Here is a 12,199-nt window from a genome sequence, read left to right as displayed (position 1 = left end):
TCAGATCCCTTTGAACTGGAGTTACGGATGGTTGTTAGCTGCCATGTGGGTGCTGTGAGTCGAACCCTGGTCTTCTGCAAGCACAGCCAGTGCTCTTACCTTCAGAGCCATCTCTCCAGCCCCGACAATTTTTCTTGAAAATTTTGGTAGTGCCAGGCATGATGGTGCACACCTTTAATCCAAGCACTCAGGAGGCAGAAGCAGGTGGACTCTGTGAGATTGAGTTCAGCCTGGTCTGTATAACAAGTTCGAGGCTAGCTGGGGCTACAGGGAGACCCTGACTCAAAAAGCAAACCAACAAAACAAAACAAAAACAATTTTGGTAATATTTTGAGATTTCTGGGAGGGTGAAAGTGTAACCTAATTTCTTTGGTGTTCTAGAAATAAGGGGTAGCAGACAGCCTGTTCTTTAAAATATGCACAGATACACAGACACGCACAGACATGCACACGCACGCATGCATGCACACACACACAAGGTGTCCCTGCTCTGGGTCATTTCATGTTACAAATTGTAGAGGCAAAGGTGACTGCAGTTTTCCTCTCTAAATCCTCTGTTTTATGGGGGGAGCAGAGCCATTGGGACTGGCCTCAGGTGCATACTTCCTGTTCACTGTCCTACCCCTCCATACTGCCTCAATGCAGCTTTGTATTTACTTCAACTTTAAAGCTTTCTACAAATTCCTGGAAGTACTGAATGTATATGCAAATGTTTTATAATTAGATCCAGTGAAAGATGTTCTTCAAGAGGACATTTGGGCATATTACTAGAAAATTTGCACCTTCCCCTACACACACAGACACACACACACACACACACACACATATAATTAGATCCAGTGAAAGATGTTCTTCAAGAGGACATTTGGGCATATTACTAGAAAATTTGCACCTTCCCCTACACACACAGACACACACAGACACACAGACACACACACACACACACACACACACACACACAGAGTTAAATGTGTGAGCTGAAGGGAATCCAGTGTGTTGCATGGAAGTCCTACAGTAAAACACACTTCAGGCCTGGCTGCCATTGCTGGACACAGTCAGGGCCATTGCCAGCTCCTCTCAGTAAGAAGTACATTGTATGTCCATCTCAGGGGCTACCAAAATTATTCCAGTGGAGGCCGGGCCTCCCGAAACAGGAGCAGCCCATCCTGAGACCACCACAGCAGACCTGGTGCCACGAAGAGGCTACCAAGAATACTCCATTCAGCAGACCCCATATGAGCAGCCCATGAAGTCAAGCAGGTGAGTTTTCTGTGGGCCCCAGCCAGAGGCAGGCTGCAGGGAGCTCCCCGGGGCAAGGCAGAATCAGCATGTTTGTTGGTCTGAAGTTTGTTCACAACCTTGTTTGTAAATGCTATCAATTCTCTGACATGACTGAAGAATCACCCCTCCATCATGACCCTAGAACAGTTCTTCCCTTTGAGGCCAAGACAGAGCAGTGGGCCTTAGAACCCAGCATGCACTTGTCTTCATGAGGGCAGAGCCTTTTACTTTAAGCAAATGTATGCTTAAACTTTATAAAAAGAGATGTAAGCATAGCCTGGTTTCTTTTCTTTTTCTATTTGTTGATATAGGGCCTACATATACCCCCAGATTGCCTGGAACTTGCTATGTAGACTAGGCTGGCCTCAGTCTCACAGAGATCCACCAGCCTCTGCCTCCGAGTGTTGGGATTAAAGATATGTGCCCCCACGCCGGCTAACATGGCCTGGTTTTTATACCACACAGAACATATTATAATAAAGTCTTTACTCTTTCAAAAGCCACATGGGCTGTAAAAAGTTCAAATACCCCACACACCAAGATCTACTGGAACCGGTTCCTTCTGGAGTGCAGTGTTGCTAGTTGGCTGCTTATACTTTTGTTTTTTGTGATTGTGTGTGTGTGTGGGGGGGCATTGTTTTGGATTTTTTCAAAACACAAAATACTAAGTGTACTGTTTTCAACTTTTAAAAAACTTACCATAGCTTGAAAAATCTTTCATTTTTACTACATATTAAAGACATTTATCCTGTTATTATGTCTCTATTGTGGTTTAAATAGCTGTTATTTATTTATTTTTTAAAAATATTTTGCTTATTATTTTTATTTCATGTGTATGAGTGTATTGCCTGCATGTAAGTGCACTCATGTTGTGCAATGCTGCAGAGGCTATGTGTATGAGTGTATTGCCTGCATGTAAGTAAGTGCACTCATGTTGTGCAATGCTGCGGAGGCCAGAGAGGGTTTCGGATTCCCCTGGAACTGGAGTTAAGGATGGTTTGTAGCTGCCATGTGGGTTCTGGGAACTGAACTCAGGTCCCTTGTAAGAGCAGTCAGTACTCTTAACCACTGAGCCATCTCTCCAGTCCCCAATGGCTGTTGTTTTTATAGAATATTGTTTCACTAAAGTTTTCCCATTTCTCTCTCTTCTTGGGAGACCCATGGGCAGGCACGCCCTCTGACAACTATAGGGTCTACCAGTCCTGACTCCAATTAACAAACTGAAATAAGACACCCTATTTAAAATTTGCATAGTTTATGACATTTGGGAGGGATGACTTACAGAGAAATGGCTTCTCATAACCCACGTGCCTTTCAAGCCCTGCCTGTAGTCTCCATCAGCTTTTGCATACTGCTCCCACATGTCGTCTTACCCCATGGTCTTGAGTGCCTCATCTCATCCTGCGGAGCACTCCCTGGCTGGCTGCAGGCTTCACCCAGAGTTCCGATATGGCTGCAGCCCCACTCCTTTTCCCAGAGTTCCCTGCATCACCTACACTTTTCGGAGGAATGAGGAATTTCTGGGCCACACTTCACCCCTTTCCTCCGGCTCTTAGAAACTTTCTGCCACCTCTTCCATGAATTTCCCTGAGCCTTGGAGGGGGTAGAAGATGCAGGGTGATCGCTCTTGTATCGTGGTGAGATATTGACCTCTTGGGCCTCCCCATCAGTCATCTTCAAGACGCAGCTGCTGATCCATTTCAGTGGTGTTTCCCCTCCTATAAAGACAAATGGAAGAAAGTAGACACATCTAAACAAAGGAATGTAAATACAAATGCCTAGAAGATATCGCAGTACGTGTACCATATTCATTAAGCAGTATACTTCTAACAGCTTCCTCACTGGGGCCTCTAGTCTTCCCTGACATGGGGTTGGCCTGGTCTACAGCACCAGATGTGTGTTCCACCCCTAGGAGTAGGCCTTATCCAAGTAGAGATTTTTCAGTTGTACTTACGTTAGTTGAGCCATTATTGCACTAGCAGGCACTGCTTGGCATGTCCATAGTGTGCAGCATGCAGGGTCCATTGGTGAGCAGAATCATAGGGGATCCTTTTTCCCCAGCCATCTACATAGCACCTTTTGGCACTATGAAAGCCTTCCATCCAGTGGCATGGAGTTTTTAGCTCTGTCTCTTCTTCTCCTGCACTCCCATCAGTCAATGTCTTCAGCAACATGGCCTTACTGACCTTTCTAGTATACAACTGACATTAGTGGCAATAGCCTTGGTAAATTTGAGGACCTCTAGGATCTCTCTCTGACCAACAGCTTATAGGAGGGTAGCCCACCCTTGGTACTGTAGTTTTTCTTAACAGTTATACAGTTTTGGGAGCCTCTGTTTTTATCTTACCCAACCACAAAACTCTCAAGACTCTTACAGCTATAGCTGGCCTTCGTTTCTTCAGGTATCTTTCAAATACGTTTCACATCTGTAAAACATTCAAAGGTTAACATCATATATTAAATCAATCATAGACAAGGTCTAACAGCATGGAAAGGTTTTACCCATTTGTATTAATTGCTTTCTGCATAAATCTTTGTTAGGTACCATAACATGGGTAAGAGGCATTAACTTGGTTCATCTTTAGTTACCCCTTTTGAGTCATTCTGCATTCTGGGATCTTACATGGAGTCTGTTTGTATTCTTTTATCCTTGATACACTTACAGGTGTTGGCTCTAGTTGCCTGACCCTGCACTGGGCTAAGGAGGCAGAGGGTCTCTCTTGTCCCTTCTGGACCTGTTGGTTCCCTGAGTCAAGTAGGTCTTGGGTCTGCCTCCTGACTGTAGCTATATCTGCCACCTTGCCATTGAGCGTACCTGGCTGGTGGGGGAGGCCCTGGTGGGAAAAACTGCCTCCATCCCTAGCATAGCCTTTCTCAGGAGAGAAATGTATCGTATTTAATTTTGGGGGATCCTTAACTTCCCCGGGACCATTTTCATCCTCTGAATGCCTTTTGTGAACTGTTCATCAGGTTTTAAAGTCTTCCAGAAACTCCTTAGTGCCAAATTTGGTTTTCTATCAATTTTTTCTTTGGAGATTTGGGCTTGACATAAATCTTACCACATTTGGCTTCAAGTAACCCAAACAGACCATTCCTTCTGTCTGGTCCTTTATATATCTCTTGGAAGTTGCTCTGTTATTCTACAGATACATTTTACATGCTGGTCTGAGTCACTTAGATCTGTTAAAGCTTCTCTCACTTTACAAAGATCCTGTCCCATTAAAGGACTTAGCAAAACTGTTAAAGCTCTATGCCATTCTTGAGGTCCCAGTTGAATTAAGCTTTCCTTTATATCTCTGGTGAACACAGCCTTATCTGGCCCAGCGAACTGGGCATTATGTATTGCTTTCTCATACCTTCATCTCTCAGTAATGCCTGTCCCTCCTTTATAGTCCTCCAGCCTCTGTTAATCATGGGAGTTTCCCTTAGTGATGACCATGTATCTTTAATGCTTTGCATCAGCCATCCCATTAGGGACTGCTCCCCCCTGCATTGGCCTAGGTTGAACAACCTATGTTGCAAGGACAGATGGATGGTTATATAACTCAGCTGTGACTGTTCTGAAGGAGTTAGACTAACATTATTTGCTCCTGTGTCCCATACCCTCATGAGCCACATGCTAAGGGGCTCTGTGATTGCTTGTGTTTTCTAGTTTCAACAGCTCCAGTGTGGAGTATTTTCTCCCTGCTACAGTCCTTTTTTTTTTTTTGGTGTATCAAAGGTTGGATCTGTGGGGCAACTTTAGCTACTTTTATTTCTAGGTTGTTTCTTTTTTCACTACTATCTTTTATCCCGGGTCCTTAGACTCCTGGTCCCCTAACTTTACACAAGTTAGAATCTCCTTTTTATTCTCTCACGCTCTAAGGCTGAGAGTAACTCCTTAGCCTTTTCAGTGTCTTCTGCCAGATTGTGATATTTGTGTGTGTGTGTGTGTGTGTGTGACTTTAGTTTTGGGTTTTTTCAAAACACAAAATACTAAGTGTACTGTTTTCAACTTTTAAAAAAACTTACTGTACCTTGAAAGTCTTTCATTTTTACTACACATTAAAAACATTTATCTTGTTATTATGTCTCTATTGTGGTTTGAATACCTGTTAATTTTATAAAGTATGTACCACAGGTTGGCCTTAAACTCACAATTATCATGCTTCAGGCTCCTGTGTGGTGGGATTACAGGAATGTACCACCATGCCCAGGTTTGCTATGATGGGCAATGAAGTGATGAATGTTTTTGAACCTTCATTTTACCATTCTCCTTCAAGACTTCTTGAAGGATAAATTTCTTGAAGTGAAATTGTTGCATCAAAGAATGAGTCCTGTCCTAGTTTGTTTCTCCATTGCTGTGACAAAACACTCTGACCACTAGTAACTTGGGGAGGAAGAGGTTTATTCAGCTTACATCTCCTGGGTCACAGTTCATCCGGGAGCCCAAGGTAGGAATTCAGGGCAGGGACCTGGAGGTAGGAGCTGGAGCACAGGCTGTGGAGGAATGCTGCTTACTGACTTGCTCCCCTGGTCCCTGCTCAGCCTGCTTTCTTATGCAACACAGGTCCACCTGCCCAGGGGTGGCACCACCCACAGTGGGCTGGGCCCTCCCACATCATTCAACAATCAAGAAGATGCCCCACAGACATGGCCACAGGCCAGTCCTATGGAGGCAATTACCCATTTGAGGCTCCCTCAGCCCAGGTGTGTCATTGACACTAAAGCTATCCAGCACAGTTTAAGACCTCCCCTCCTCGTATGTGGATCAGGTCATTTGTCCACACCCCTTTCAGGTGTCTTAGCTAGATCTGGCTCTATTGAAATCAGTGAACACATGAATGAATAGGGTCTGGATGTATTTTTTTCCAGCTGAATGACAGATGCCGGGTGCTGCTGGTTGCACCCGGGGGATATGAGGCATTTTTGAGTAAAGCATGAGCTTTAGAAACAAAGGAACCTGAGTAGGCTCTAGACTCTTCTGAGTTCAGCTTGACGAACCAGGCACCTGTTATGTGCTGGGTGTGGGGATTGACAGAGACTCAGACCCAGCCTCTTCTCCATTGTGGCTCACACAGCTGTACCTTAATGCGCACATTCTCTGTTGCCCTAGCTAAGACTGTCTAATAGAATCACAGTTATTAGTGAGAATGGATGACATTTGTGCATGGTGTCGGGCACATGCTGCACACATTGCACTGGTGTGCTGTGTGGTTGTGTCTTCAGCTTGGGGCCTCAGTCCTCTGCTCCTGAAAATGTGAACAACTGAGTTAAGTGATGAAGTTGTTTAAAAAAAAAATCCTTTTTTTTTTGATAAACCTATAATAGAATTAAATATCATGATCATTTTTTCTCTCAGGATGATTTGTACACCTTAACTAATTATATTCACTGTATTTCAAGGTCTGCTGGGGAAGATTCAACTAAATGCTAATGTAATTATAGGTCAATATACTGAAAAATAAATCAGCAGATGCAGGCTATATTCCTATTGTCATGTACTCTGTTAATGTTTATTGTGTAAATCACAAAATAATCAAATATATATGAGTGTTTTAAATAGCTTTATTGAGGAATAACTGATGTACATAAAGTGTATAACTTGATAAGCTTTAAATTAGATAGATTACCACTTTCAAGAGAACAAATATTTCCATCACTCTGAAGTTTTCTTGTATTGACACCTAAAATGTCCCATCCCTCCCTCTCATTGAAGATGTGATTGAACCTGGGACCTGTCACATGAGGGAAGTGCCCTGCCTCTGAGCTGTGTCCCTGGTCCCTCTTTTTATTTTCTGAGACATCTTATTTTTGCATGCAGATTTTGCTTTGTAGAACACAGATGAATAATTTTCAGTTATATGGTTTCATTCTCTCACAAGTATGATACCAACTTATATAGAAAAACTTGCAAGTCCAGAAAGTATTTCTTTCTGGCTTTTTAAAATCAGTACGTTAATTTTATGAAACTGAATTTATAGTTTATATGATTTTATATCTTATTTTCATTTTAATTTGTTTTGCTTCTTTGTGGGACAGGGAATTGAATCTAGAACTTTGTATACTCTAAGCAAGTGTATTACCACTGAGCTAATATTCCTTGAATCTGTTTTTAAAACTTGAACACTTCAGACATTACTCAGATTTATCACAAGCCTCTTCTTCATAGGGACATGCTGTCATTTTATGATATAGTGTAATCTACTCAACCCTAGATATGGGGCCAGTTAGATATATTTAACATGCTCTCTTGATGTTACCCCTGAAGGGTTTGCCTCCCTCTCAGGAGAGCCTGGGGTCTTCTGAGGCTGACCCCAGCCCCCTCCGAGCCTTGTCTCTACAGATCCCCCTGGTACTCTTTGCAGCCGTTAGTCAGTTCAGCCCTGACCCCTTTTCCTTGCCTTCTCCTTACGGATGTCTTTTCTCTTCCAGGATGCCTTCCTCCTCTTGGTGTATTCTGTGCCTGCTCTGATCCAGCTCTGTACCTACTTGACCTCTTCTCACAGAGGCCTTTGCTGTTTCTTTGACTATGTCATCTGTCCTAAACTGGGCTCTAGAGCGTCCTGCCTTTTCCTTCCCAGCTGGGAGCTGATGGTTCTCACCTGTTGATTTCATAGTTAGGAGGGTTAGCTCTACGTGGAAGGGTTGAGTTTGTCTTTATTCTCTTTTCTATTGTCCAGTGCCTCCAACCCTTTTATGAGTGAATGAATGTAAACAAGAACTATGCAAAGTAGTTGTCTCCGTGAGTGCCTCCAGGCAGCTTGTTGTCCTTAACGCCTGTGCAGAACGGGCACTGAACACGTCTAACTGGCTTTCCTCTTGTTTCTTTCAGACAGCTCTCCAGAGCTGCCATGACTGTAGTAGGGTACCTGACCGCTGAATGTTCTTCAGCAGTCCCTCTCTCACCAAATAGGAAGCTTGCAGTGAAATAATGCAGTGGGCCGTGCAACTCTGTGCACAGGTTCACCATCACCATTAGTGGTTTTAGCTGAGTCGGATGTAGCCAGCTTTTCATTGTCACCACATTCACTACCCTCCCCAGAAACAGTCACTCAGGACTCTGCTAGATGTTTGTCTCTAATACAAAACAAAGAGCAAAAGATTCTCCTAAGACCACTTAGAGCTCGCAACAGAGGAGGAAATGCTGTGGCTTGGTTATTTAATTAATGTTAGGAACCCAGGGCTTCTTTCTTCAGTGTTCTCTGTGCCCATAAAGTGTGTCACCTTCTGGATAGCTTTGTCATTTGGGAAAGGTCCAAATTAGTTTCCTTAAATAAGCCTTGGGCTTAGCATGCAGGCATACTAGTCACTTTCAAATTTGAATATTTTAATTATATCATGTGAGTTGTACCCTCTGGTATTTGTAGACTGCAGTCCACTTCATATTTTTAATTTAAAGACACAGTTGTATGGATAGTCTCATAAATTTAGACTATAGTTGTATTAGGCACAGTTTAATGGTACTAATTAATAGCCTTACATGTTATAAGTATGCCATACATCCTTCTTCTAAGCCTAGAGATACTGTCCAGAGGGAGCAGTAAATGGCCAGAGATGAAATCTCACTTCCTTCTTTGATCTCCTCCACTGATTCTTATTCCTGGTGTGTGGTGATACACTTTAGTGACCACTGTTTTGTCAGTAGTGGAAGCCCCACCCAGAACGCCTTCTCCAAGAGCACAGTCACACTGGGGTGGGGCTGCTAGGCACCACATTTCATGCAGGAATGAGGATGAGGAAGGATAAGCCTACTCCAGAGCTGTAACCTCTTTGGAGTCAAATCCATCACTTGTGTGATGCTGGGAAGATGCTCAGTTTTCTTAATGTATAAATATGATAATAGGTTGGGATTAACTAGTTGGCATAGAATTTGTTATAAGTACTCACTAATTGCAAGCTATCATAACCACCACTGTCTCATTCAGGATACCTTGCCACATTGGAAGAGACAGGCTCTGTGAGGCTGGCATGCCTTTATTTGCCACCATATATGCAAAATCAAACACATGCCTGCAACATGCTGGCTGGTTTGATCAACAGAAAGTTTTTATTTAGATGGTGTGTAAGGTAAATAAAGGACAGTGCTGTTTTCCCCGTCTGAGCTCTAGCCCAGCCGTGATGAAAAAGGAGAGTCAGAACTGTGTTGTTACAAGTATGGAAGAGAGGAATGTGGTTCAGATCACCCAGGAGCCTGCCTATCTCTCCTGTAGACCTAGATTACTGCTGGCTGGGTTCTCAGACGCCTCCCAAGCTAAGCTCTTCCTCACCACAGGCAGGCACATCCCTGCCAGCTAGTGAACTCTAGGTCCTGTTCCAGACTCATCAGTCAGCCATGTGTGCTCTCTTTTCTTGAGGAGAAGGAGGACATGGAGAAAGGCCAAGGGTCTTTCTCTAATGAGTGGTCCTCCCATGGATGCTTGCAAGGAGTCACCCTAATAGTTGGATGAATATGCAGGTGTGGATCATCAAATTTGTTGACTAAGTAAATCGAGTTTAGTGTCAAGAAGACTGATTTGCTTCTGCTCAGGTATCCCTGAGTGAGCAAAGATCAGCTCTGGAGCATGCCTCCATGAGTGACACCTCTTGTCCTTCCTTTCCCCTGCCACCTTCTTTCTCATTCTTTAAACCTTGACACAGATGTTTCTTCAGCAAGTTTTCCACAGCAACCTTAATCTATGGTGGAGGTTTCTTTCTATTTTTTCTTACACACGTGCTGCCATGCTGTCATGAGACATCACTGTCTGTGCCTACCCCATCCTCTCCTCCAGGCTTGTCTGTTGAGTGAATTAATGTTTTTCATCTTCCCCCTGCTCTCTGTAGCTCCCTGCATAGCCTTTGGTGTTTGGCTCATTGGGAGGTTTCGAAGTCTCCGACAGTTAACGGTCTTGTCATCTGTCTCTAGGTTAGCTCCCACCCAGCTGAAAATCTTCACTTGTGAATACTGCAACAAAGTCTTTAAGTTCAAGCACTCGCTGCAGGCCCACCTGAGAATCCACACCAATGAGAAGCCCTACAAGTGCCCGCAGTGCAGCTATGCCAGCGCCATTAAGGCCAACCTCAATGTGCACCTGCGCAAGCACACAGGGGAGAAGTTCGCCTGCGACTGCTGCGCCTTCACCTGCCTCAGCAAGGGCCACCTCAAGGTGCATGTCGAGCGCGTGCACAAAAAGATCAAGCAGCACTGCCGCTTCTGCAGGAAGAAGTACTCCGACGTCAAGAACCTCATCAAGCACATTCGGGACACTCACGACCCACAGGACAAGAAGGTCAAAGAAGCCCTGGATGAGCTCCGCCTGATGACGAGGGAGGGCAAGCGGCAGCTGCTGTATCACTGCCACATCTGTGAGCGCAAGTTCAAGAACGAGCTAGACCGGGACCGCCACATGCTGGTCCATGGGGACAAATGGCCCTTCGCCTGTGAGCTCTGTGGCCACGGGGCCACCAAGTACCAGGCTCTGGAGGTGCACGTCAGGAAGCACCCCTTTGTGTACGTCTGTGCCGTATGCCTCAAGAAGTTTGTCAGCTCCATCAGGCTGCGCTCCCACATCCGAGAGGTGCATGGGACGGCCCAGGAGACCTCAGTCTTTACCAGCTCCATCAACCAGAGCTTCTGCCTCCTGGAGCCTGGTGGGGACATCCAGCAGGAAGCCTTGGGGGACCAGCTGCAGCTGGCAGCAGAGGAGTTTGTGTGCCCGGATATGGACGTGCTCAAGGAGGAGGCCTGTCCTGAGGATGCTCAGCCCGGGGCAGGGTCGAGGGAGCTGGAGGCCCCTGGAGAGGTGCTTGCTCCGGCCGTGCCCTTGGCCACCTCCCAGACTGAAAGTGCTGCCCTACCCCGCTGTAAGCTGGAAACCACTGTGGTCTCCTCAGACCTGAACTCTCTTGCAGTGGTTTCAGATGTTTTTTTATTGAAAAACAATACCTCCTCTGCTGAGGCTCATGCTGTTGCCAAGACAACCTTGGACACTCCGCATGAAGGCTCAGCTCCCACTCAGGGTGAAGAAGTCTCACTGCTGCTGTCCAAGGCCAGCAGTGCTGGACCAAACCAGGAGACCCAGAGTAGCCAGAGCCCTGACGGTAAAGGGCAGGATGTAGTTACCCTGCCAGTCAGAGAATCTGACCCTAGCAGGTGTCTTAGGCCAAACCCAGCCGAGGCCTCGGACCTCCTCCCTATGATGGCTGATAGAGGGGACGTTGGTGTGTGCCAGCCTGACTCTTGCAAATCCTCCTCTGAACACCGGCCTGGCAGCACGGCATTCATGAGGGTGCTGGACAGTCTTCAGAAGAAGCAAATGAACACCGGTCTGTGTGAGAGGATCCGGAAAGTTTACGGAGACCTGGAGTGTGAATACTGTGGTAAGGAAAGGCCTCAGTGACCAGGTGTGCTGTGTGGAGCGCTCCTTCCCAGCTGCCCTGTCCATTCCCATCATGCTCTCATCACCGCGGGTTCCACTTGAGCTTATGTCTCTGCAAAGCACACCTCCAAAACGAGCCACCTCCTCCATGGTAGATAGGGACAGCAAGCCCCGTGTCACAGGCCACAGTTGGAGTCTTTGTGGGGTCAGCTGGGGTGATGCACAGCTGGTCATGTTGGGGCCATGCTGAGGGTTGCTCATAACTTCCACCAGCTCCTGACCAAGAAGAATCTTTTTTCTGGCTTCCAGTTGTGGCCAGATTTCAGCTGGGTAGAGAGGGCAGGAGAGAGGCTGCAGCTGTTAGCAGAGAGGCCCAAGCAGCTGGCAGGGAGAGCTCAGCTCCTGGATCTCCCAGAGAGCAGGCAGTACAGGAAGTGGGCATCCCAGACCCGTCTTAGGCCCCAGGAGTATCAGAACTTGGAGGCTCTTGGATCTGTGCATCCACAGGTTAGCATTTGGTATAATTGGCCCTCGTAAGCGTCTCCTTCCTTCTCTAGTCCTAACACCACGTGAAAGATGGT

The 12,199-nt window shown here is 45.8% G+C and overlaps 1 protein-coding gene across 2 annotated transcripts in view; it reads left to right on the top strand.

The window, feature by feature from the left end:
• The window catches only part of Zfat (zinc finger and AT-hook domain containing), a 185,856-nt gene that overhangs the window by 43,432 nt on the left and 130,225 nt on the right, over positions 1-12,199 (top strand). For both annotated transcript variants that reach the window (XM_017800788.2, XM_008843705.2), the window contains exons 4-5: positions 1,110-1,260; positions 10,166-11,619. In XM_017800788.2, coding sequence (XP_017656277.1) covers positions 1,110-1,260; positions 10,166-11,619 — 1,605 coding nt within the window. The remainder of the gene's footprint in view (positions 1-1,109; positions 1,261-10,165; positions 11,620-12,199) is intronic.

The sequence above is a fragment of the Nannospalax galili genome, unplaced genomic scaffold (genome assembly GCF_000622305.1).
Source record: "Nannospalax galili isolate Female #2095 unplaced genomic scaffold, S.galili_v1.0 scaffold662, whole genome shotgun sequence".
Taxonomy (NCBI): Eukaryota; Metazoa; Chordata; class Mammalia; order Rodentia; family Spalacidae; genus Nannospalax; species Nannospalax galili.
This window is presented reverse-complemented; position numbering and strand designations above follow the sequence as displayed.